This window comes from Carcharodon carcharias, chromosome 8 (genome assembly GCF_017639515.1).
Source record: "Carcharodon carcharias isolate sCarCar2 chromosome 8, sCarCar2.pri, whole genome shotgun sequence".
NCBI lineage: Eukaryota > Metazoa > Chordata > Chondrichthyes > Lamniformes > Lamnidae > Carcharodon > Carcharodon carcharias.
This window is the reverse complement of record NC_054474.1, coordinates 149834784-149862310: the sequence shown is the minus strand read 5'-3', so window position 1 is coordinate 149862310 and position 27527 is coordinate 149834784. Positions and strand designations below refer to the sequence as shown.

The window sequence follows — 27527 nt, the reverse complement described above, 5'->3', positions numbered from 1 at the left end:
GAAGGCTGAGGGGGTGACCTGATCGAAGTTTTTAAAATTCTGAAGGAGTTTGATAGGATAAACATAGAGATGTTTCCACTAGAGGACAACTCCAAAGCTAAGGGCCATGATTATAAGACAGTCACTAATAAATCCACTTGGGAACTCAGGAGAAGCTTCTTTATTCAGAGAACGGTGAAAATGTGGAACTTCTTGCCACATCGAGTGGCTTTGAGGCGAATAGCATGGATGCATTTAAAGGCACAGATACAGAGGAGAAGAAAGGTATAGAAGGATATGCTGATAGGGTGCGCTGAAGCAATGTGGGAGGAGGTTTGTGTGGAGCATGAACATCGATAGGCTAGTCTGCTTCTGTGTCCTAATTCAATGCAACATAATTGAGGGAAGTGTCACGGTTGATGTGCTTGCCTTTAGCTGGTTGGTTACAGCGTTAAGGGTCACCTGCACTTTCCTAACTCGGGGAATAGTGTGTAATTCTACCTGTGCTCGTCATCTTTGGCCCAGTGTGAAGAACCAGAGGCTGTTGTTGGGCGCCAAGGGTATCTGCTCGACAATTGGCTCATGGCTCCTCTCTGCCAGCCAACCGTGTGAGGACAGTGTATCTACAATGAAAGCCATGCAGCCACCTGCAACATCATGCAGTGGAGGATGGGTCACTGAATGTATTCAAGGCTGAGTTAGATAGATTTTTGATAGACAAGGGAGTTGAGGGCTATGGGGGGCAGACAGGCAAGTGAAATTGAGAACTCCCAGATCAGCCATGATTGTATCGAATGGCAGAGCAGGCTTGAAGGACCGAATGTCCTACTGCTCCTAAGTCTTATGTTCCTATGTAATGTAGTAGTGAAGGGGAGGGAGGGAATGGGGACTTGGAGAGAGGAAAAAGTAAATTTTATATATACTATGCTGTTGTGTTGGAGCTGCGCCACGTGATGGTGAAATATGGGAAGATTACAGTGAAATCTCCCTAACTGATGTCACTCACCTGCTAACATTCCGGTTAGATTAGCATTGGCAGAGGGCCAGAAGAGAGATGCTGGCTGGAATGCAATGTATGCAGAGGAGTGAAGGAAGGGACAGTAAAGAAAATACATTAAAAAGATGGTGTCACTTTGGGTCGTGTGGGGACAGTATTTATGTTTCTGGATTTAATTCTAATTCTGATTAGGGACTGCAGGGGAGGTCACAGTAATTTGAATCGTCACATATTTTAAAGAAATTTTTCAGTCCAACATAAGATACAAGAATTAGGGACAGTGCTTAAAGTTCAGGGAGCCAAAAGAAAGTAGGATATTCAGGCAACTTTATTTTTTATCAGCGGGTAGTAAATTAGTGGAGTTTATCATCAGCAGTGATGTTGGAACAGACTGCCACAGCATGGTTTCAAAAGGGATGGGTGAATTCCTGTTGGGAAAAGGAACACAAATCTGTTCGTTCTAGAGTCACGGTGAAGCCAGATGAGGGGACCAAAGGTCTATTCTTGCCCATATGTTATGGGATATGGGCGTTGCTGGTAAGGCCAGCATTTGTTGCCCATCTGTAATTGCCCTTCAACTGAGTGGCTTGCTCGGCCATTTGAGGGCAATTCAGAGTCAATGTCATTGTTGTGGGTCTGAAGTCACATGTGGGCCAGACCAGGTAAGGATGGCAGATTTCCTTCCCTAAAGGACATTAGTGAACCAGGTGGTTTTTTAACAACAACAAAAAAAAAATCCACCGGCTGCTGTGGGTGGGATTCAAACCTGTGTCCCAGTGCATTAGCCTGAGCCTTGAGTTAGTAGTCCAGTGACATTACTGCTATGCCATCATCTCCCCCTAATCTATAATAACCAAGAGCTGGGGAGATGATAAGCCAAGTGCTCCTAGACAGTATGCATTTATCTCAGTTGGATGACCTGCTGAGTATTTCCAGAATTTTCTGTTTTTATTAAATTGGATGGTAATGTTGCAGGGTGGAAGCTGGATCATATTCACAGTGGGGAATGTGCATTGCTTCCATTTCTAACAAAAGCTCATTGTCATCACAGATATTGCTGCAAGATGAGGCAAACCGGCTTTACTTCAGTAAAATTGGGAAGCAGATGATTACAGGACTGATGTCCAGTGCAGGAAAGGTAAAACCTCACCCCTACAAACATGCTGTTTTGATCTGTGCTTATAAGTGGAGAGCAGAGCGAATAACAAATATGAGATCATTATCGCACGTTAAGCGCATAGTTTATTTAAAAAAAATTCTTTCATGAGATGTGGTCATCGCTGGAAAAGCCAGCATTTCTGGCCCTTGAACTGAGTGGCTTGTTCCAGTGGAGCACTGAGTGGGGCATAGCTGGAGGGGGCTGATATGCCGTGCATCTTTGAAAGGTATGGACAGATTGTCTGAAACTTCCTGTAGTTAAAGGCCAGAAAATTGGCCCCAAGATATCAACCTTTTATGATGGAGCTTGCATTGATTGCTGTATGCTGTCTGGGGAATTAAGCTGCGTAACACTTTATATCTGACGTTGTTTCATTAAAGTGCTTCTCAGTTCATCTTTAAAACAATTGGAGAACTGCACGTAAGGGCCCAGATGAAAGACAGTATCCAGACCAGGCTATGATGGGGGTTCTTATTACACCCTGAGCTTACATTATTCTCTAGTTGGATATTGGGCAGTGTGGGCACACTCCTGAATGCCAGATGCTCAGGTAATTTACAGGAATGGCTTAATTCCTCTACGCAAGGGAGGATCTGTCCTGTTGCAAAGAGGGAAGTGCCAGTCTGATAACCGAGTGACTGTTCTTAAAATCTGAGGAGGTGCTCGCTGCTCAATTTCCTCTGGTTGAGGCGAACTGTGCTGGTAAGAGTTAAACTGGTTGAAGAAAGAGGTGAATGTGGGCGGAAACAGTGACAAAATCCGATCTTCCCATCACTGTAATGTGATTAAAAAAAAGATTCTTATCTTCCTTTCCCTGTGTGTGTGTCTCTTTCTCTCTCTTGCAGAATGTAAATAGATTCCATGAGACTTACCAGGAAATGCTGCACTATGCAGCAAGAGAAGAAACCTGGGTAACGACGAAGAGAGAGCTGGAGGGACGAGGGGTAGGTCCAGAAATCTTTTCAGTTGCTAACTGGATACGGTCGGAAGCAAACGTGCATTCAGTGTTTTGTTGACGTTTTATTTTTAAATTACTGGGGCTGTACATCTTACAGCACATTAATGCCTTTCAACATAGATGTATTCCAATGTGTGACAAACTGCACTGGGGTGAACTTTGGATTTGGAACCATGTAATATTTAAGCACATTAGCATTTATTGCCAAAGGAAGAGTCAAGTATTGATTCAGAGCTACAAAGGGTAACTTTTATTTGTTCATGGGAAGTGGGTGTCACTGGCTTGTCCAACATTTATTGCCCATCCCTAATTGCCCTTGAGAAGGTGGTGGCTCACCACCGCCTTGAGCCATTACAGTCCATGTTTTGTAGGAACACCCACAGTGCTGTTGTCGGTGGGGGGATTGCAGGATTTTGACCCAGCAACAGTGATGGAATGCCGATGTAGTTCCAAGTCAGGATGGTGTGTGACTTGGAGGGGAACTTGCAGGTGATGGCATTCCCTTGCATCTTCTGTCCTTGTCCTTCTAGTTGGTAGAGGTCATGGGTTTGGCAGGTGCTGTTGAAAGAGACTTGGTGAGTTGCTGCAGTGCATTTTATAGATTGTACACACTGCTGTCACTGTGTGTGTTGTTGATGGAGAGAGTGAATGTTTGTGGATGGGGAGCCAATCAAGCTGGCTGCTTTGTCCTGAATGGTGTTGAACTGTTTGTGTTGCCTGCATGAGTGCAGCTCCAACAAGTGGGGAGTATTCCATCACTCTCCTGACTTGTGCTTTGTAGATGGTGAACAGGCTTTGGGGATTTGGAAGGTGAGTTACTCTTTGCAGAATTCCTAGCCTCTGACCTGCTCCTGTAGCCACAGTATTTATATGGCTAGTCCAGTTCCTTTCTGGTCAATAGTAACACCCAGGGTGTTGATAGTGGGGGATTTAACTGATGGTAATGCCATTGAATGTCAGGGGGAGATGGTTAAATTTTCTCTTCTTGGAGATGTTCATTACCCAGCACTTGTGTGATGCAAATGTTACTTGCCTCTTATCATCCCAAACCCTAAATATTATCCAGGTCTTACTACATATGGATGTGGATTGCTTCAGTATCTGAGGAATTGCAAATGGTGCTGAACATCGTGCAATCAGTGAATATCCCCACTTCTGACCCAATGACGAGGGAAGGTCTTTGATAAAACAGCTGAAGATGATTGGACCTAGGACACTACCCTGAGGAACTCCTGCAGTGATGTCTGATCTGATTGACTTGAAACCCTTGCGTTCTCAAATCACGTTTTTACTGAGTTGCCTATGTTGTATATTTCGACATGTTTGGCTCAAATTTCACAGTGATCTTCTATGTGAATTATGGGGCCTTCTATCTAGCAAAATCTGCTTAGATGTAGAGATGTTTCTTGTGGGGGAGACCAAAACTAAGGGCAATTAATATGCGATAGTCACTAAAAAATCCAACAGGGAATTCAAGAGATGCTTCTTTACCAAGAAAGTGTTGAGAATGTGGGACTTGCTACCACAGGGAGTGGTTGAGATGAATAATATAGATGCATTTAAGGGAAAGCTGGATAAACACATGAGGGAGAAATAAATAGATGGATATACTGATAGGGTGAGATGAAGTGGAGTGGGAGGAGGATTATGTGGAGCACAAACCAGTTGGTCCAAATGGTCTGTTTCTGCTCTATAATTTTTTGTTTCTGGAGAAGATCTCGAATAGAAAAAAGGGGGCAGCAAGTTGGGGTAGGATGCTTTAATGCCTTGCTGCTCATCATCCTTGTCACACCTTCTAATTCAGGGGTGTAGGTATTTTTAACGTAAGGTACTCTGCTCCTGCCGTTACACTGTATACCTGACCGAAAGTCCATTCTCAAATCTGCTGCAGGAGGTGCTGAAGGAGTGACCTTAGAGGTTACCCCCACCAGCATGGATGTGGGCCTCAACAGCGCAGAACAGCTTAGAATAGCAGCTCCGTATGTAGGGATCCAAGTCACACCGTTCTAGGAAACCTCATTTTAATATTTTGCTGCATTTCTCTGGTGTTGGCTCACCTCTTAAATGAGAAGGCTATGGGTTCAAGCCCAAAATGCATGCTGACGTTCCCAGTGCAGTATTGATGGGGTGTGGCACTGTCAGACAGGCTGTCTTTCAGTTGAGATGCTAAACTGAGATCCTGTCTGCCCTCTCAGGTGGATGTAAAAGGCTCCCGTGGTGGTATTTTGATGAAGAGCAGTGAATTTCTCCCTGGCATCCTGGCCAGTATTTATCCCTCAGTTGACATCACTAGTAATGGATTATCTGTCATTATCTCATTGCTGTTTGTGGGATCTTGGTGCACGCAGATCGGCCGGCGCGTTTTCTACATTACAACAGTGATTGCACTTCAGAATTGACTGCTAATCAATTGATGACATCCTGAGGTTGTGACCGGTGCTATATACACGCACGATCTTTCTTTTATTAACGGGAGAAACCTTGTATCTACAGGTTGTGTGCATGAGCTTCTTTGACATTGTGTTGGATTTTATTCTGATGGATGCCTTTGAGGACTTGGAAAGCCCTCCTTCGTCTGTAGTGGCTGTTTTACGGAACCGCTGGCTCTCAGATAGTTTTAAGGAGACGGTAAGTCACGTTGATTTGCATTAGTGTGCTGCAGTGACCGTAGGGATGATGATTCACCAGCGACCTATGTTGCAAACAAATTTAAGTAAAACCAGCTCCATTTAGTCTTCCTGACCATTCGACCAGCTCTGGAGAGCTTGAGGCCTGAGGCTGTGTTAGTGTTCCTCTGTCGGGGGCTACTGAAGGTGCTCAGGATCAATGACTAGCTTTAACCACTCTGCCTCTTGCCTCTTGTCCCTGCCTGCGCTTTCTTTCCATTGCTTGTACTATGTGTCTTGTCTGCATTTCTCTCCAATGTGACCAAGCATAGTTTTCAGGTGAAATAGGGTTTGAGGATGGGGAATAATGTTAAAGTAGAATGCACAGAGAGAATTCTGTCTCCATTTTGAAGTGAGCCGTTCTTTCCTTTTTACCTTCACCTTAGTTATAAGTTGTTGTGTCCACATTTATAATGGAAGCTGCCTGTGTAAATTTGTCAAGCTGTAATTTCACCCCCACTTCTTTTAACCTCTCCCGCTGGCTCAGGTTGGGCAGGGAAATGTTGCAGTGCCTCAAGTAGTTGGAAGGTAAATTTTACGACGTGACATGTTTATATGGCAAGTTGCAACACTAAATATGGACACATGAATTTATAATGGAAAAAGTTGACAGGAAGCACATGCAAGTGTAAGATTTTTAATGTCTTTCAGACATTTTGATGGGTCAAAAGAACCTTTATATACTTTTTATGATGTATAAGGCCAAATAATTTCTATTGAGTCTACTTATTCATATTGAGGAACTCATTGCATGACTTATTATGACGGATCACTGTTTAAAAATAAAGGGTTGCCCATTTGAGACATGAGAAATTTTTTTCTCAGAGGGTCGTGAGTCTTTGGAACTCTCTTCCTCAAAAGGCAGTGGAAGCTGAGTCTTTGAATATTTTTAAGGCAGAGGTAGATCGATTTTTGAATTTTTGAAAGATTATTGGGGATAGGCATGAGGTTACAATCAGATCTGCCATGATCTTACTGAGGGGTCAAGTGGCTGAGTCCTGCTCCTAATTTGAATGTTCATATGACTTTGGCTAGTAGTAAGCATAACAAATAATTCACTAGCAACCTTCATGTATCCTCTGCTTTGTGAACAGAGGTGCATTTCTCTTCTTATTTCTTTTAATCTCTGTGTTTTGACCCCTCTTGTTTCCCTTGCACTTCACAGGCTCTTGCCACAGCTTGTTGGTCGGTGTTGAAAGCAAAAAGGCGACTGCTGCAGGTCAGTACACAAGTGGTGAGGGTGGCGCACAAACCAGTGATTCTAAAGACCTTCACATGCGAAGTGTGGAGAACACTGCTTGCTTGGCTGAAATGGAATCAAGTTTAAAATGAATGATATTCTCGCGCTTACTTTAAATGGGTGTTACATTATTGTCTTGTGACTGTAGGTCCCTGATGGTTTCATTTCCCATTTTTACTCCATTTCGGAGCACGTCAGTCCTGTCCTTGCCTGGGGCTTTCTTGGACCAAAGCAACACCTCTGTGAAGTTTGCACTATCTTTAAGGTGAGAGACACATTTTAAAATCTCTTTGGTCCCCTGTTGTTTTGTGAGTAAGTGCAAGGGGGCTTACTCCTTCTCAGATATTGAATATAATTTTGTTTGTTTGCTTTTGTTTATTGAAAGATAAGAATTGTTCTGGGGTTAAGGATGTCACTGGCAGGACCGGTATTTATTAGCCACACCCTGGTTGTCTGTTGAGAAAATGATGCTGGCCTGCCAACTTGAATTGCTGCAGTCCATGTGTTGAAAGGTGTTCCCACAGTGCTGTTAGAGAGGGAGCGCCAGGATTTTGACCCAGTGATGAAGACGGAATGACTATGTTGTTCCAAGTCAGGGTTAGGTAGCCAGAGGCCACTAATACTGGACACCAGTGTGGCATGTGGGGATGACATCATCTCGTACAGGGTTGACATCATCACTTTCAGAAATAGTGTGGTTTGAAGACAACATGTGGGGTTTGGCTACGGTGAAATGGGGAAAACATATGAAAACTAACATGTTTCCTGTATCCCAGTCGCTTGAGGCTGCTGAAGATTGGGAAAGGAATGAGCACAGGCCCCTGCCAGTGCTTCACTGAGGTGAGTGTACTGTAATTGTGAAGCACTGCAGGCATGATCTTCACTGCACAGTAAGTTCAAGAAAAATGCAAGGAACAGCACCAACTGCTGTACATTGCCTTTTTCAACCTCACAAAAGCCTCTGACTTTGTTAACGGCAAAGGTTTATGGAGTATCCTCCTCAAATTTGGATGTCCTTTTTTTTTTTAACCATCCTTCACCTTCTCCTTAATGCGTGAGAGCTGTGATCCTTGCCAATGAAACCACCGCAGATCCTATCTCGGTGAAGATTGAGGTCAAGCAAGGTTGCATCATTACACTCTCTTCTCCATCGTCCTCGTTGCTATATTGCACCTCATCTCTTGCAAATTACCCACAGGCGTGGAGATAATTTACAGAACAGATGGAAACTGTTCAACCCACGCAGCCTTCAATCCAAAACCAAAATCACTCCCAGGATCAGTCATTGAGCTTCAGGATGCAGATAATGGTTGTGTGCACTTGCTCAGAAACTGAGCCTCAAGTCATTATCGACTTCTTCTCTGAAGCTCATGAGAAAATGGGCCTTTCACTAAACACCTGGAAAAGGAAGGTCCTCTTCCAACCAACTCCCACAGCAAAGCATTCCCTCCCGTTGATTAAGATTTACGGCAAGATCTTGGAAAATGTGGACCATTTTCCGTATCTTGGGAGCCTCTTCTCAACGAAGGCAGACATAAATATCAAGCTTCATCATCATCTGCAATATTCCAGGTCAGCCTTCAGCCATTTGAGGAAAAGAGTGTTTGAGGGTCAGGATCTCAAATCTGAGACTAAGGTCTTGGTTTGCCAGTCAACAGTGATCCCTGTACTTGTATATGCTTTGGACACTTGGACCACCTACAGCAGGAACCTCAAAGTATCGCCAATAGTGCCTTCTCAAGATCCTCCAAAGCTGTGGCAAGAAAGGCGGTCCAACAACACCTTCTCTCCTAAGCTAACTTTCCCAGCACCGAGGCACTAGCCACTCAAAACTGGCTCCGCTGGGCAGGAGATGTTGTTCATTTGCTTGACACCAGGCTCCCGAAGCAACTGTTCTACTCAGAACTTCACCATGGCAGGATACTCTCAGGAGGACAACAGAAACACTGCAGGGATCTTCTCAAAGCACCCCAAGGAGATCAAACATCTCTGCCAAGGTCATAGGAGTTCCTGGCTTGTGACTGACTAAAATCGAGGTTTATTCGGGAAGGCACCGAACACATTGAGACACATCGGGAACATGCAGAGGTGAAGTCAAGGCATCGGAGGGAGCGTGCAAACCTCCAAACACCTCATCTGCCTCACCCTTAAACCCATTTGCCCCACATGTGGCAGAGTCTGCAGATCACGCATTGGACTTAGCAGCCATCTCCGCACCATTGAACTGGAGCGGAGCAAGTCATGCTCGATCCGGAGGGACTGCCTATGTAGAAGGGGAAGGGGTGTACTAAGGTATGAAATACTAGACATAAAGCCATCCAGTACTGGACAGTGGTCAGGCTGGCTTAAAACCAGACTGTCTGATACAAAATCGGATGCCTAGCCCCCCCCAAGGTCAGGATGATGTGTGTGACTTGGAGGTGGCATTCCTGTGTATCTGTTGCAATTGTGCTCCTGGAGGTTTGGGAGGTGCTTGGTATTAATATATTGATATTGAACTGGTAGAAAAGCTATTGAGGCTTGACTGTGCAAAGGAGCTATATTAACAGGCCCAGTGAAGTGCTTCTGGATTAATTACAATATTACCATAATACTTAACTCATTTGAATTTTTTTGACAGTTTGGGTAAATGCATCTAGAATTTGTGGAATAGTACAGCACAGAAGGAGGCAGCTTGGCCCATCATGCCTTTCTCAGCTGTCTGAAAGAGCTATTAACGAATCTCACTTCCATGCTCCTTCCTGATAGTCTTGCAATTTTTTCCCTTTTATAGTAATTCAATTGCCCCTTCTATAAAGTGAGAATTGTTGTCCTCGGTATTGCCACCAGCTGGCACCTGGTGTTATGCAGCAATCATGCAATAATGAAACATGTTTTTTTAATTTCAAGATGTAGGGATAGATGAAAGATTTCTCTAATTTAAAGAAAAGACGGGGAGAAGGGGTGTCTCATGTATGGTGTGTAATATATTTGTTGTTTAACTATAGTTTTTTTACACACAATTGTGCTTTTGTCTTGTAGCAACAAATTCTCCAGTATTTGAAGGACATGTTTGATGTGGACAAGGTGCGATACACTACAGTGAATTCACTGGCGGATGACATTGTGCAGTTGTCGCGGAGACGCAGTGAGATTCTCCTTGGCTACCTGGGTGTTGATGCAGTAACGGAAATGAATGGGACTATACCCACTGACAATGGACCTTTGGAAGAGGCCAGTCTTGTATGAAACCCGGCACAAAGGTTTTTTTAAAAAACAAACAAAAAAAAAAAATTAATTTTGGGAAGAAATGAATCAAACCACATCGCACTGAGAATCAGTGGCTTATATCCTATTCCTGGATGACCCCCATTTTGAGGAGACTCTTAAGAGTCTTGATCAGAATACTTCATACACATTGAGGTTGGCTCATTCTGTTGGATATCAGCATTTTGATATGGCATGGTGGGGGACAGGAAGAGTGGGAAGTTATTCTCCCAGAATCTAATACATCCTCGAGATGGTGGAGGGGGCATCTTTGGGATAACCCAAGAATTGCAGGACAAGAAATATGCTTCTCTCCACTTTTACAGTTGGTGGAGGACATAGAATCAGCCTTGCTCTTTAAACTCAGGTGCAACTGCCCCCCTCAGTGTAGTGGATTAATACACTGCCTGGTCTGTTACTGAGCCATACAGATCAGAAAATGTCATTGTGATTTGGTTAGATGTCCAGGGTTGCAAAGAGCACACTACAATTGGCCTTAGCATCCCCTGCCTAGGGAGGAAACAACACAGAATTGTCACAGCACAGAAGAAGGCCGTTTGGCCTGTTGTATCTGTGCTGACTCTCCGTATGAGTAATGCGCCTAATGCCATTCCCCTACCTTTTCCCTGTAACCTTGCACATTCCTCCTTGTCCAATGTTTTTATACCTGCTCTTTTTCCTATCACCCAGCCCAGTACTACCAAACTGTGAAATTACACAGTACAGGAGGAGCCCATTCTTTGACCAAACTGTATAGTTCTCGCACTAAAAGGATTACATCTGTGAAAATTCAAAGCACTTTTTTTTACCCAAGACTAGCAATTGAGTCTAAAAATTAGGCAACTAGTTTGTTTAAATTTTTTTTTAAAGTAATTTGATTTTTACTTATCATTCTTGTCAATATGATTCTTGACGCTGTTACATGGATCTGTACCAGCTAATCATTCTCCAGTTCTGTGGAGGTCCAGTGTCCTGAGTGGTGTCACTGAGCCAATACCAGCGGATTGTGGGCTGTACTGGTTCCTGCTTATTTTGATATTTTAACCAGGATAAAATTGAGTTTAACAGGAGCTGGATGCTCCCTGATATTGCACTGTTTTTGAGGCATAATTCTGCAGTTGAACCACCTGCCCACATTTTTAAAATGTATTACTCCTCCCATGAGTAATGTGGCTCTTGGCAATTGGGGGAAGTTTGCACACCTTGTGGAGGTCAGTGTCCAGAGTGGCAGAGGACTAGATGTAGATTCTTTTCCTGCACCACCCCCTCCACCTTCTTTGGACACAGGACACAACAGGGAGGGAAATTAACTAAAGTCATTTTCTTCATAATTCTGTACCTTCAGGAAGTCGAAAGGTTTTAGTAAAAGGCTGCATATAGTGACACCAGAATCCCAGCCAGAATGGTGTGATGATTGGCTAATTCCCTCGTCAATCATGCCTGGAGACTGCACTGCCTCTAGTGACTAGGATTGGTTTGACTCGCATAATTTCTGTTCTGTAGCTATCTTCCACTCACTGCATTTTGCTGGAGAAATAATCCTATTATTGGGAGAGTTCTGTTTGCTGTAGTTTGTAGAGGCTCTGTTTAAATAGACTCTGTTTGCTGTTACAACAGCTTGGTTTTCTGTAAGGTCTGCCACAATTCCTGTCTGCCAGTGGTGTCAATATTCACTTTGCTACCAAAGTGTAGGCGACATGGACTGGGTGAAAATGGCAAAACGTAAGAGAGTAGTTTCATGATCAATGTACCCAGACAGTCATAAACCACACAAATCTCTCAGTTTTCCACTCTAACTTTCACTAAATTGGGTTTCATGTTGCTGTGCTGCTCAGGCACACTCTTTCACTTCCGCCCACTGTTCCCTCGAGGCTGTGTGGGTGTACAACAATCTGGAATGTACTGCACAGTGCCATAAACAGACCACCTGCAACCACTGTTCCCTCTAAGATGCGTATGGTCGCACTGTGAAATAAACAGGCAGTGCACAACAAAGAAAAATAAGAAGGAACATTGCTTCCACTCCTAGGACTCTCTCGTATGTGAATGCTTGGTGTCCCTAAACCCACACACCAGCTCAAAGGCTTTAAAATTCCTGGCATAACTCAAATGGAGTGGTTTTTCATCGAGTTCCTTTTGAAGTTAAGGTGTAATTGTTTTAATTTTGTGAGGGATGGAGTCAATTCTGTCGCTCACGCTCTCTCTCTCTCTCTCTCACGTACGTGCATGTGTGCTCCCCGAATGGTCCTAGGTTTGTAGTATTTAATTGGCCCAAATAATGATGATTGTTTGCATGATGTGGGAATGCAGAGGTGCTGTGGGAGGTCGGGGTGAAAGGAGAGTTCTTTTAATGTGGATCAAAAGTCTAACTGTCTCAATGCTCAGGTTTGGGTACTCCCACCATCCCCCTCCAAATAAAGAGGCCTGATATATCGATATCTAATATCAATGTTTTATCATCAATAGATGATGCCAACCTGAAGTAGGTTTCTTTTTGTTTGAATTATTGTGTTAGTGAGCCTTGAAACAAATTTGTTTGCCATCAACAGAATCAGCCTTGAAAAGTTCATTTCTGCCTTTTGGAGTAATTTGGAGCGTGCTACATCAACAATTGAAAGAAGGTGAGACTACTCACTGTAAGATGGAAAGGTGTGGAGATTTGATTTGTTTTTGAGGTGGTGGGCTTTGTGACCATCTGTTGGAGCTTTGGAGATTCAGACCAGATCGGGTTCCCTGATGCAATCGGATTCTGAGATAATTACTGACTACTGCTCTGGAAAGCTCACTTTAATTAATGGATTTCTTTTTTTCCAACAATGTGACATAGAGGCTACTTATAAATCAGCCAATAAATCTTTTCCAGAATTATATCCTGTTGGTCATTGAAGGATTTATAATAGGACTACTGAATGTATTAGGATGTTAAGCAGTGGTTTCTATTGAGTTGAAATTTTTGTTTTGTTTTCTTCCTGAATTGTGATTGAGGCTTGTGGAAAACACTGATACTGGAGGAATGGAACAAATGTGTTTGTGATGTAGTGCTCAGAAAATAAAGTGGCTGCTGATTTTTTTTTTGAAAGAGTCTGCAGGAGAAGTTGGTATCTAGAGAGCGATCTGCTTGAGGGACTGGGTGTTGTGGTCAGAGAGGACACTGGCCCCTTTGCCACCAGTTCCTGGGTTGAAATCCCAGCTCAGACTAGGATGAAATTCCATTCTGGCTGACTGGTTGGCGTGAGGGTTCTGGGTGTGATGAGTTTGGGCAGCCTACAGCCCTGATGGGCGAGTGTCCTCAGCACAATATCTATCAGCCTCAGTTGGAGAGGCTACAAGGGAGACTGGAGTCAAAGTAACACAGTCAAGGGGTTTTATCCTGCCTTTGGGGGTTAAAGTGCATAATTTTAAGAGAGAGGTTTTTTTTAAACCTTGCATCTTACTGCAAGGTATACCTGATCTGTGAGTACTTGATAGGACAAGGTGGAGGAGGGGCATTTTGATTCCAAGGCTGTGTGGGCTCACCAGTTTGCAAGCTGTACTGTGTACACAAAGGTTTTTTTTTTTGATAATGTGCCAGTAAGTGTTCATGCCCAATAAAAGTCCAATGGTCTGGTTTTTTTTTTGAAAGGGATAGCCAGTTTGGCTATGTAGAAATCAGATTTGTTAATGCACTTTATTTACATAAAAAAAAATTTTTGGCCCAAATTGAGCAAATCCACACCCCTCATCCCAGCCCAAACGATAGTTGTATCTATTTTAAAGAGAGGATTTGCATTTTTATAGCAAATTTCACGACCTCAGAAGTCCCAAAATGTTTTACAACCAATGGAAAATTTAGTAGTGCACTCAGTTGTAATGTAGGAAATGCTGCAATCAGTTGGCACTCAGCAAGATTCCACAAACAGCATGGTGATAATAATGGAATAATCTATTTTTTGCATATGATATTTGTTGAGGAATAAATATTGGCCAAGTGCCATGAAATCTTTATGTCATCTGAATAGGCAACTAGGCAACATTGTTTAACGGCTCATTCAAAAGACAGTATCTTCAACAGTGCAGCATATTCTCAGTACTGCACTGGGTGTGTCAGCCGAGAATTTGTTCTCCAATCTCTAGAGTGGGATAGTAGGGATACATTCTAGTAGCTGATGAAAGTTAGAGAGCTCCCCATTGCTTTTGCACTGAGAATGTGAATTTGGCAACGATTCATACATAACATGGCTGCTTCTGACCCAAACCTCCTTTATCTTGCACCCCCCCCACACACACCCCACTTTTGTGACTTGCCTAGTTACGATCTGGCATCATAAATGACATTCAGTGGTGGTTCCTCTCCTAATTTGGAGAAGGCAAGCAAATACTATTAGGAAGCAGTGTGCACTCAGCAGTAAAGCTCACAGGCTTCTAGTTGCTGCTGCTCCCCCCATCTCCTCCTCCTCCCCCCCATCTCCTCCTCCTCCCCCCCATCTCCTCCTCCTCCCCCCCATCTCCTCCTCCTCCCCCCATCTCCTCCTCCTCCCCCCCATCTCCTCCTCCTCCCCCATCTCCTCCTCCTCCCCCCCATCTCCTTCTCCTCCTCCTCCCCCCATCTCCTCCTCCTCCCCCATCTCCTCCTCCTCCTCCCCCATCTCCTCCTCCTCCCCCTCATCTCCTCCTCCTCCCCCTCATCTCCTCCTCCCCCTCATCTCCCCCTCCTCCTCCCCCATCTCCTCCTCCTCCCCCATCTCCTCCTCCTCCCCCCATCTCCTTCTCCTCCTCCTCCCCCCATCTCCTCCTCCTCCCCCATCTCCTCCCCCATCTCCTCCCCCATCTCCTCCTCCTTCTCCTCCTCCTACTCCTCCTTCTCCTCCCCCATCTCCTCCTCCTCCTCCCCCCATCTCCTCCTCCCCCCATCTCCTCCTCCCCCCATCTCCTCCTCCCCCCATCTCCTCCTCCTCCCCCATCTCCTCCTCCTCCCCCCATCTCCTCCTCCTCCTCCCCCCATCTCCTCCTCCTCCTCCCCCCATCTCCTCCTCCTCCTCCCCCCATCTCCTCCTCCTCCTCCCCCCATCTCCTCCTCCTCCTCCCCCCATCTCCTCCTCCTCCTCCCCCCATCTCCTCCTCCTCCTCCCCCCATCTCCTCCTCCTCCTCCCCCCATCTCCTCCTCCTCCTCCCCCCATCTCCTCCTCCTCCTCCCCCCATCTCCTCCTCCTCCTCCCCCCATCTCCTCCTCCTCCTCCCCCCATCTCCTCCCTCCTCTCCCATTCCTATCGTAATTTTAAAATAATATTCTAGGTTTATCCTTTTCCATACCATTCACTATCTTATTCACCTCCAGAAGATCGCTTCCCTTTTAGGTTGAAAAGTCTGAGTCACTTCATTCTTTTTCTAATTCAAACCCCTGACACCAGGAATTAGCCTCAGGATGCTTCTCTGCACTGCCTCCAGCTGTAGAATTTTTACCTGTGTTTCGATGACCAGAACTGGACGCTGCGCTTGAGCAGTGGCCTGACCACAGCTCTATACAATTCAGTCACAACATCTTCTGATTTGTGCTGAGCTGTTTTCAATGATGTAATTTAATGTTCTCTTGGTTTGGTTGCTGTCCTATTTTGGATCGACGTCTTTAGCAGTGACTCTGCTAATCTGAGATTTCGAATCCTTTTCCCACTTCACCATAGCTAATTCAACACCATTCATGAAGTGCGAGTATTGATGCTTGTGTGGAGAACTGCAAGTGTAGACCCATATCTTATCACCAGCTGGTGCAACAGGTTGGAGCATTCCTTGAGCAGCCTTTCAGCAAGGCATTGCTTTAATCTTCAGCCATCAATGAAAAGGTAGTTTTAAAAAAGCAAAGTGTCCACACACTGTCATATGGTTAAAACAGACGTCTGTTAGTCTGGTGCTACTGAAGTTACCATTCTCTGGGTTGGCCTCCATATCTCAGCCCACTGCTAGCAAAACTTCTTTTATTGTTTACAAAACTAGCAAGACACCATTTGGATTTGTTTCTGTCAATTCCAATAGATTTTTACTTAAAGAAGAATTGAAATGTAAATCAGATTTAGAAATTGTGTTTACTTCTTTATGTTTATTTTACTTTATTGATCAGGTCACCTCAAGGTGAGGGTTATTAAACAGCTGAAAGTTTTGTTTAATCGTTTTTCTAACTTTTTTTTGTTTGAAGCTAAAGAACCTCATTGATCCACACAATGCACCAGCAGATACCATCTGTCCAAACTGTGTGCTTAACATACTTTATTATACCTGCTGTTCTGTCAGTTAGCCCAGATACCAATTGTGTCAGGCTGGGCTTAGTGTAAGATAATTAAGAGTAAGATAATTAGCCATTTAATTGTCGATATGTGATATGAGGTCTGTGGGAGTCGAGCACATTGGATTTTGTAACAGGGCTATATTCTGTAAATGATACCTTGTAGAACACAACAGAAAAAGGCAACCTGCAAGTTTGGAGCCAAGTTATAGAACTTTGAGTGGAGGTGGTGTGAGCATGGTGCCCAGGAGAGTGAAGGGAATTGATGGGAAGAACTGTCCTCTGGCCATGTTTGTGCACCTCCTTTTGACTAGCATAGGAGTTGGTCTGGAGCAAGTTACCTGCGTGAGCCTAGTTTGTGGGGAGGTAAATGTGGGAATGTGGTTTGCACCTATAAAAGGGAAGGGACAAAGAGTCTGTAAGTGATAATCTGATGATGTAGGTGCATTGGACCTTATTTCTATTCTCATTTTAATCTTTAAAAAATTTTGTGTACATGTCGAGTTTACCCCCCCCCCCCCCCACCCCACCGTCAAATCATGTTTTTAGTTCCTGTAAAGAATCTCACCCAGAGAGAGAGAGAGAATGTGAGAGAGTATTGGGAGGTGCTGAAGGGGTAAAGAAACAGTTTGACCTCCACGCTGTGTCTTATGATGTTGCAGTGACAGCAGATGGGGAGGCCTTAACCAAACTGGACTGGAATGAACTCACTGGACAAGTAACTAATATCAGTGCAAGCATTGTAGGACAGACCAGAACAATTACCATGTCAATACCAGGTCATTTTTACCAGCAAGTAAGCCAAGGAATATCTGAACTGATACCAAACTAGCACCAGCAACTGTAAGGTCCCAGCTCTAGCACAGAAAAACTATAATCTGATCTGGATATTCCTAGATCTCACCCTCCCTGCCACGATTTCCTAAATTGACAATGAATTTGGTAGTTACTGATTAGTATAAGGTCAGTGGTTAATTTCAGTAATGGTTTATGGCAAAATTGCTGCAATGTCTGGAATTGAATGAAGTTTGTCTTGTATTGAGACTAGGCCTGGGTCCATTTTGAACCGAGTTGTGGGTTCAGTCTTTTGAAGCTGCTATTAAGATTTCTTAAAAATTCAGAGGTTTGTAATAAGTTGGGGGCTAGGAAGAGAAGGGAATGGGGAAAAAGTGTCTGAAATGGTCATTCTTTAATTATATAAATGTGTGCCTATTTCTGTTTTTTGTGTGAATTATTGCTTTTGATGTAAAATGTATTGTTTCATCTTGAGAATTGAGATTTTTTTATTTTTAAAATCATCGCTGCTGTCCTGTATCCATCAATACATTTCAATTAAAAAAAACACAACAAAAATGTCTAATGGATTTACTTTTTAGACAAGGATATTGAGGGTTACAAAACCAATGCAGGTAGATGGAGTTAAGATCAGCCATGAACTAATTAAATGGCAAACAGCCTCCCCCTGTTCTTATGTTCTTACCCTGACTATGGTCCACACAAATCTCCTTTTACATTTTCCTAATTCTGAGACATTATATACATCCAAACTGTTGAAGGATGAGCATGCTACAGACAGAGACAAAAACTTGTATTTATATAGCACCTTTAATGGGGTAAAATTTCCCAAGGCGCTTCACAGGAATGTCATCAGACAAAGTTTGACCCTGAGCCACATAAGGAGATATTAGGACAGGTGACCAAAAGCTTGGTCAAAGAGGTAGGTTTTAAGGAGTGCCTTAGAGGAAAGAGGGAGGCTGGAGAGGTTTGAGGAGGGAATTTGAGAATTTTTAACGTCCCAGGCCACTCAAAGCCTAACCATCAATGGCAATTCAAGCCTAATTCAGGACTGGCCTACATAATCCAGGCTGATGCTGTGTTAAGTGCAAATTCTTGCTCTCTCTTAGTTGCTTCACATTAGAACAAGGTACTTCATTTCAAAGTAATGCATTGGGTGGTTTGGGCATTTGAGAGCTTGATAAATTAAGATGAAAAAATTTGTATTTATACCAGTCACAACTTCAGGGGGCCCCAAAGTGTGTTACAACCAATAAAGTACTTGGTAACAAAAATAAAAATAGCTGGAAAAATTGAAGTCTGACAGCATCTGCAGAGAGGAACACTGTTGACGTTTCGAGCCCATATGACTCTTCATAAGAACTTTGTAATTGTAGTCACTGTTCTAATGTAGGAAATGTGGTAGCCAATTTGCACGTAGCAAAATCTTTCGAACAGTAATGTGATAGTTTGTTTCAGTAAGGTTGGTTGAATGATAATTGTTGGACAGGTCATTAGAACTCCTGCTCATCTTCGTGTAGTGCTGTGGGATCTTCACAACCACCCGAGGGGACTGATGGTGCCTTGGTTTAACATTTCACCCAAAAGGTAGCTGGTGCAGCACTCCTTTTATATAGCCCCTCTGCCAGTGTAGTGCTTCCTCAGTACAGTTCCTCTGCCAATGCAACGCTCCCTCACTACTTCACGACGTGTCAACCCAGATTTCGTGCTAGAGTCTCTGGAGTAGGGCTTAAACTCTGAGTACTCCCTATTGAGCCATAAATGATAATGCAAGTTTAATTTTGCTCCATTTGTCTATTTATTCAAAATTGGGCATTTATCATAAGATAATTAGAGATGAAAAAGAATTAAGCTCATCTTCATTCATTCAAGCCAACTCTTAAATTGCCTCCACGACTTTGTCTTGAAGTTGTCTGTCCTGTGATTAGATGAACGTCTGCTCTTCTGATTGGGCAAACCTGTAGTCACTCACTCAATGGACGATAGCGACCGGTCGGGGGGGCGGGAGGAACCCCTATCTTGTGGTGTGATTGGTTCAATGCGCTACAGATGCCGGGCTGCTATTGGTTAAAATGCCGTAGCTGTGATTGGCTGTCGGTGGGTCGCCGTGATGCGGTAAAGATGGCGGCTGTTGGACAGTGCTCGGTTGCTGTGGAGAAAGAGCGGTGGCAGCCGCTGTCCCTCACGTACGTCGAATATCCCCCAGGTATAGGTTCTCCTGTTAGGGCTTTGCAAGAATGATTCTCGGCTGCCTTTAGAAATTTTTACGGGCGAAGAAAATAAACGGCGAACGGTCGGTGCAGGGAGAAGTCGCAGCCTTGTTTGCAGGCCTTGTTGGGGGGCGGGGGAAGGAGCGCCTCCGCTGGTTCGCAGCTGCCAAATACTGCGCCTTTAATTTGTGTGTCCGGCCTCGAACCACGCATGCGCAAATACACGATGTCCTTGCTGCCAAATCGTGTCCGCATCGAAAACATATCTGCGCATACTCGGCGAGCTCCTGGTCTGAGGGCGCACGCGCAGAATGGGCCGGTTGCGCAGCGCGTGCGCAGTATGTCCCAGTGCTCCGGCAGTGAAGAGCTGTCATGGTGAAAATATTTATAGCAATGACTAATGAGCGATTATAGTAACTGCAGTGTTAGATGTTTCGAAGTCGTTTATTGGTTTATCACATCTTAAAAAAATTTGAAGGAATAGCATCTTGTTAAGAAAATTTTGAAGCCAGAATCTCGTTGAAATTTGTTTTTTTTTTAAAAGGAAATTTGATAAAATGCAATGTTAAATGGTATGGGGGTGTGAGCAGGATAGTGGGGTTAGCCAGGGTGGATCAAGTGGAGAACCACTTGATAACTGATCTGTTTCTATGCTGAAACTTTTTACGGGCCAGTATCGAGCTGAGAAAAGGAAGTCTTGCTGTTCTGTGGAGCTTTTCAAGACCACAGGCACTCCAAAGCACTTTACAGTCGATGGAGTACTTTTTGAAGTGTAGCCATTATTGTAATATAGAAAACGTGGTGGTCAAGTTGTGCACGGCAACCTCCCAAAAACAATGATGATATATTGATCAGATAATCTGTTTTAGTGATGTTAGTTAAGGGATAAATATTGGTGAGGACACCAGGGATAGCTTCCCTGTTCTTCTTCAAAATAATTGTGCTGTGGAATCTTTTAATTCCCATTTGAGAGAGAGCAGATGGGGCTTCTGTTAAACGTCACATCTGAATGATGGCACCTCTGACAGTGCAGTGCTTCTTCAGTACTGCACTGCACTAGAGTGTTGGCCTTGATTTTTGTGCTTCAATCCTGGAATGGGATTTGAACTCAAAGTCTTCTGATTCGGAGGCAGGATTGCTATCAACAAAACCACAGTTGTCACTTGAGCATAATTATAACAAAGACTTGTGTTTTTAGCACATCTTTTATGACCTCGGGAAGTCCCTAAGCTCTTTACAACCAATTAAGTATTTTGGAAGTGTGGTCACCGATACAAGTAGGAAAACCTACAGCTAACTTTCACACAGGCAGCAATGTGATAATGATGAGTGAATCTGTTTTAGTGATGCTGGGTGAGGGGTAAATATTGCTCAGGACACTGGGGAAGGAGAGCTTCCTAGCTCCTCTTCTTGAGATGGCACATATGGTCTTGGTTAAACATCTCATTTAAACGAAGACACCTATGACAGAGCACTCAAACTTCTAACTCTTGAGTTGAGAGTGCTATCTCTGAGCCAATATATAAACACTTGAACAATCTAAGCTGAATTGTGTTATCTCAGTGAAGACTGAAATGTTGACAGAAGCCTGACCAAATGTAATAGTTGAAGCACTAGCTTGAAATTTTATTTTTTTGACCATAAATTAGTGATTTATTTGTTGGCCCTTTGTGAAGCAGTTGGGAGACTGGCTTTACTGCATTTAAAGATTGTTCAAACATAAGGAATAAACACCAATGCAGATGTATTATACCCATTGTAATTGGGTTTGAAAGCTTTAATTGTTGTATAGTTTGGTCCATCAGTCTTTCTACACCAAGCAGCCCATAGGAGGCCAGCCCAAGGTACTGATTCCCCAACTTGATTTTCCAGTCTCTGCTGAACTTTGGAGAGGGTGGGGAAAGATGCCAAATGGGAATTGATTTGCAGAGTAACTGTTTTGGGAGTAAGTTGCCTGCTGACTTTCACATCTGTGACTTGGTGCATGGTATAGCAGGGGTCTGATGAAGGGAAGAAAGCAAAATTAAAACATACCACAAAATGCCTATTCAGAGCCTTTATAAATCAATCAACTGACCCGATCAGTCAGCTGTAACCTGGCTGAACATAGACACAAGACCTTGCCATTAACAGTCTGCAAATTAAATCTAGGTTTCATCCTTGATTCCGAAGTAACACCCTCGATCTCTGAGTCTGAAAGTCATGGGTTTAACCTCCTTTCAGAGACTTGAGCGCGTATTCCATGCTGAGGGAGTGCTCCCCTGTCTGAGGCCTTCTCAAGTGCAAGGTTAAGATCCTACGGAACAATTGGAAAATATTTATCCCTAAAAACAACAGCATTAAATCAGATTATCTAATCGTTATCACACTGCATGTGCGATCTTGCTGTGCTCAAATTGCTCGCCTTGTCTCTCTACATTACAAGTGACCATCGTTTGAAAATGTACATTTTATCCATTCATGGGATGTGGGCGTTGCTGGCAAGGCCAGTACTTGTTGCCTCTCCCTAATTGCCCTTGAGAAGGTGGTGGTGAACTGCCGCCTTGAACCGCTGTAAGCCATGTGCTGTTTGGGAGTGAGTTCCAGAATTTTGATCCAGTGATGGTGAAGGAATGGCAATATAGCTCAATGATAGTCAATGGCTTGGAGTGGAACTTGCAGGTGGGGGTGTTCCCATCTACCTGCTGCCTTCTATGTGCTATAGGTCACCAGTTTGGAAGGTGCATTTCATAGGCTATAAAGTGTGTTGAGACTTCCTAGGGTTGTAAAAGGTTTAACAGGTGCAAGTCTTTTGCTGTCTTCCCATAGACAGTTTTGTCTATAGCCTCCCAATGGGGCTGATTCCATTAACTTCCCGGTGTACTGATAATCAGCTATATAATGTGCGCCCTACCTGTGAATCACAATGCTCTTACTGTAATTTGCTTTTTTGGATGCAGGCCACTTTTATTGTGACTTCATTGTTTACTCTTTCTTCCCAGCTGATGCCTAGCCCGTTGCTTGTACAACACGTTCCAAAAGCATCCAACATTCTGGCATCAGTAGTTGATCATAAACAATTCCTGGCATTTGGTGTATCCAATTATCTCATTCATGTGTCCCTTTGGGATAAATATTTCCAAGTGTACAAGTTCATCCACTATTTCTGTCAGCTTGCTGTTGAAGTCCAATTACTTGAATTTACCTTCATCTAGGCTGTTTCTTCAGCTACAGGTGTAAACTGCAATGAATGGTAACGTGACTTCACAATTATACTTACTGCCAGTTTCCATTTACAGCAAGTCTACAGCATGAAAACAGGCCATTTGGCCTAGTTTGTCTATGCAGGTGTTTATGCGCCACATGAGCCTCCTCCCACCCCTGTCATCTCACCCTGTCAACATACCCTGCTCCATCATATACTTATCCAGTTTCCTCTTAAACGTAAAAGCAAAAAACTGTGAATGCTGGAAATCCAAAACAAAAACAAAAATACCTGGAAAACCTCAGCAGGCCTGACAGCATCTGCGGAGAGGAATACAGTTAACGTTTTGAGTCTGTATGACTCTTCAACAGAACTAAGGGAAAATAGAAAAGAGGTGAACTATAAACTGGTTTAAGGGGGTGTGGGACAGGTAGAACTGGATAGAGGGCCAGTGATAGGTGGACATTGCCAAAAGATGTCATAGACAAAAGGACAAAGAGGTGTTGATGGTGGTGATATTAGCTAAGAAATGTGCTAATGGTGACATTAAGGGTAGAAAGCAGGACGAGCAAGGTACAGATAGCCCTAGTGAGGGTGGGATGGGGGAGGGGATTGAAATAGGCTAAAAGATAGAGATAAAACAATGGATGGAAATACATTTTAAAAAAATGGAAATAGGTGGGAAAAGAAAAATATATATAAATTATTGGAAAAAGGGGGTGGGGATGGAGGAGAGAGTTCATGATCTAAAGTTGTTGAACTCAATATTCAGTCCGGAAGGCTGTAAAGTGCAACAACTCTCCTCCATCCCTACCCCCTTCCGATCCCCCTTTTTCCAATAATTTATATATATTTTTCTTTTCCCACCTGTTTCCATTTTAAAAAATGTATTTCCATCCATTGTTTTATCTCTACCTTTTAGCCTATTTCGATCTCTTCCCCCACCCCACCCTCACTAGGGCTATCTGTACCTTGCTCGTCTTGCTTTCTACTCTTAATGTCACCATTAGCACTTTTCTTAGCTAATAGTACCACCATCAACACCTCTTTGTCCTTTTGTCTATGACATCTTTTGGCAATCTCCACCTATCACTGGCCCTCTATCCAGTTCTACCTGTCCCACACCCCCCCCTCTTTAAACCAGCTTATATTTCACCTCTTTTCTATTTTTCCTTAGTACTGTTGAAGAGTCATACGGACTCGAAAAGTTAACTGTATTGCTCTCCGCAGGTGCTGTCAGCCTGCTGAGCTTTTCCAGGTGTTTTTGTTTTTCCTCTTAAATGTACCTATGCTGTTCAGCTCAACTATGACTTGTGATAGCAAGTTCCATATTCCCAGCAATCTCTGGGTAAAGAAGATTCTCCTAAATTCCCCATTGGTTTTATTAGCGCCTATCTTAAATTTATGGCCTGTAATTTTGGGCTCCCCAATAAGTGAAATCCTTTTATTTTCTTCAGGACCTCTATTAGATCAGCCCCTCAGCTGGAGAAAACTGCCCCAGTCTTTTCAGTTCTGATGGATATAACCTCTCAGTTTTCACATCATGATGAGGGGGGATTTGATTGAAACTTACAGAATATTGAAAGACCTGGATAGAGTGGACGTGGGGAAGATGTTTCCATTAGTAGGAGAGACTAGGATCTGAGGGCACAGCCTCAGAGTAAAGGGAAGACCTTTTAGAACAGAGATGAGGAGAAATTTCTTTAGCCAGAGAGTGGTGAATCTGTGGAATTCATTGCCACAGAAGGCTGTGGAGGCCAGGTCATTGAGTGTATTTAAGACCAAGATAGATAGGTTCTTGATTGGTAAGGGGATCAAAGGTTACGGGGCCAAGGCAGGAGAATGGGGTTGAGAAACTTATCAGCCATGATTGAATGGTGGAGCAGACTCTATGGGCCGAATGGCCTAATTTCTGCTCCTATGTCTTATGGTCTTATCATCCTAGTAAATCTTTTTTGTACCTTCACCAGCGCTTCTATATCCTTTTTATATTATGAAGACCAGAGCTGCGCACAATACTCACCAAATGTGGTCTAATCAAGGTTCAATACAAGCTTAGCATAACCTCCCTGCTTTTCAATTCTCTTCCTCTCGAAATGAGCCCAGCGTGCTCAGTTTACTTTTCAAATGGCTTTTAACTTTCATTGCTGCGTATAGGATTAATTGTTTTGCAGGGGAAATGGTGCAATTATAAATTATAAAGGCCTTCTTTCTTCTATTTCACCTCAATCACCCTACCCCCATGAAACATGGATGAGCCTTTTAAATGAAGCAGTGCAGATAAAAGTTCGACAGTAGGAAGGAAGCTCAGTTAGTAACTCTCTCACCTCTGAGTCAGAATGTTGTGGATTCAACTTCCACTCAAGAAACTTGAGCACAACAAGCTAGGTTGATAGTCCATTGTATTACCAAGGGAATATTGGAAGGGCTGTCTATTGGGTTAATTGTTAAACTGAATTCCTGTCTTCCCCTCAAATGACCAGAAAAGATTCCCAGATACTATATAGAAGAACAGGAGTTATCCCTCGTGTACTGGCTAACATTTATCTCTCAACCATAATCACTAAAATGTATTATCTGGTCATATAAGACCATAAGACGTAGGAGCAGAAGTAGGCCATTCAGCCCATCGAGTCCACTCCGCCATTCAATGAGATCATGGCTGATCTAATAACCCTCAACTCCACTTTCCTGCCTTTTCCCCATAACCCTTGATTCCCTTACTGGTTAAAAATCTGTCTATCTCAGCCTTGAATATACTTAATGACCCAGCCTCTACAGCCCTCTGTGGTAAAGAATTCCACAGATTGGCTACCCTCTGAGAGAAGAAATTCCTCTTCATCTCTATTTTAAATGGGCGCCCCATTACCTACTCAACCTCTCCTCATAAAATCCATCCATAATGGGGATCAACCTAGTGAACCTTCTCTGGACTGCCTCCAATGCCAGTGTACCTTTCTTTAGATAAGGGGACCAAAATTGTTCACAGTATTCTAGGTATGGTCTAACTAGTGCCTTGTATAGTTTTAGCAAGACTTCCCTATTTTTATACTTCATTCCCTTTTGAAATAAAGGCCAACATTCCATTTGCCTTCCCTATTACCTGTTGAACTTGTATGTTAGCTTTTTGGGATTCATGCCCAAGGACTCCCATATCCCTCTGTGCTGCAGCCTTCTGCAGTTTTTCTCCATTTAAAGAATCCTGCCAAAGTGCATAACCTCACATTCCCCATATTCCACCTGCCAAGTTTTTGCCCACTCACTTAACCTGTCTATATCCTTCCGTAGACTCTTTGTGTCATCCTCACCACTTGCCTTCCCACCTATTTTTGTGCCATCTGCACACTTGGCGATAGTACATTCACTTCCCTCATCCAAGTCATTAATATATATAATAAATAATTGTGGCCCCAGCACTGATCCCTGTGGCATTCCATTAGTTACAGGTTGCCATCCTGAAAATGCCCCCCTTACCCCAACTCTCTCTCTTCTATTAGTTAGCCAAACCTCTATCCATGCTAATATACTACCCCTAACACCATGGGCTTTTCCCTTATTAAGTAGCCTTATGTGTGGTACCTTATCGAATGCCTTTTGTAAATCCAAATATATTATGTCAACTGGTTCCCCTTTATCTATCCTGCTTGTTACCACCTCAAAGAATTCTAATAAATTTGTCAGGCATGATTTTCCCTTTCATGAAGCCATGCCGACTCTGCTTGATTAGATTATGTATTTCTAAATGCTCTGCTTTATAATAGACTCCAACATTTTCCCAATGACAGATGTTAAGCTAACTGGCCTCTGTTTCTGGGACAGTGCTGTGTGCAAATTAGCTACCTTGTTTCCTACATTATAACATTCTAACGCTTCAAAAAATACTTCATTGGCTATAAAACGCTTAGGGACATTATGAAAGGCACTATATAAATGCAAGTCTGTCTTCTGGCTAATGTTTCCGTGACCAGGCTTCGACTCTTAGTGTCTTGAGAAGGAAAATGATTGTACGTGGCTTTCCTCCGGGTGTATTTTCAGTTGGGCTTGCAATAAGAATAAGTCTAAAAAATGTATAGATACATGTGAGTATACAGACTAAAGGGTAAAGCGTTATATATTTTAGCCTGTCTGAAACAGTTGGGTTTTGGATATATCTCTGGGGGCATTAGACATCAAAACAAGAAAGTGATGTTGAATTTGTAGAAAACTTAAGTTGGGCCACATTTGGAGTATCGCTTGGTGATCTGGATATCCCCTTGTAGGAAGAATATTTGAGCCATGGAAAAGTTACAGTGAAGTCCACTTGAATGATTTCAAGAATGATGAGTTATGATTTTGAAGCATTGTTTGAAAAATTAAGGTATTTGCCAATGGAACAGAGAAGGCTAACAACTTTTCAGAATTACAAGAGACGGCGAAAGATGGTGAAAAATTATTTCTGCTGGTTGGCAAATCAGCTACATATAAGCTCAAACTCACTAGCAGATTGAAGGCGAAAGTTGGAAGAATATTTTTCACACAATTAGAACTGGGAATAACCATGTGCCTATTGAGACAGGACCATTACATCTTTGAAAAAGAGAGATTTTGAGGTGATATGGGAGTGGGAGAAGTTGGATTAGTATAACTCCAATGTGAGCTAATGACTGGCACCAGTGTAATTTTAAAAATTCAGTAATCCTTAGGACACTCGTTATAAGGTGGTGGCGATCTGGAACTCGCTGCTTGTAAGGGTGGTAGTATCATCGAATTTAACAAGTATTTGGATATGCACTTGAAGTGCCACAACCTGTAAGGCTACGGAGCAAAAGTTGGATTAGGCTGGATTTTTTTTTTTGGATT

The 27527-nt window shown here is 43.2% G+C and overlaps 2 protein-coding genes across 9 annotated transcripts in view; both read left to right on the top strand.

Annotated features, from left to right (window-relative positions):
* miga2 (mitoguardin 2) overlaps positions 1-17852 on the top strand; it is a 53163-nt gene extending 35311 nt beyond the window's left edge. For 3 of the 8 annotated variants that reach the window (XM_041193643.1, XM_041193644.1, XM_041193639.1), the window contains 7 exons: positions 2028-2114; positions 2981-3079; positions 5587-5721; positions 6925-6978; positions 7148-7264; positions 10021-10221; positions 12795-14718. In XM_041193643.1, coding sequence (XP_041049577.1) covers positions 2028-2114; positions 2981-3079; positions 5587-5721; positions 6925-6978; positions 7148-7264; positions 10021-10221; positions 12795-12806 — 705 coding nt within the window. In that variant the 3' untranslated portion in view covers positions 12807-14718. Of the gene's footprint in view, positions 1-2027; positions 2115-2980; positions 3080-5586; positions 5722-6924; positions 6979-7147; positions 7265-10020; positions 10295-12794; positions 14719-16412 lie in introns of those variants that run through there. The other 5 variants (XR_005943798.1, XR_005943797.1, XM_041193645.1 and 2 more) reach the window with 5 other exon arrangements.
* Positions 17853-19402: 1550 nt separating this feature from the next.
* dolpp1 (dolichyldiphosphatase 1) overlaps positions 19403-27527 on the top strand; it is a 33981-nt gene continuing 25856 nt past the window's right edge. The window contains exon 1 of the mRNA XM_041193344.1: positions 19403-19500. Within this exon, the coding sequence (XP_041049278.1) occupies positions 19416-19500 (85 nt within the window). The 5' untranslated portion in view covers positions 19403-19415. The remainder of the gene's footprint in view (positions 19501-27527) is intronic.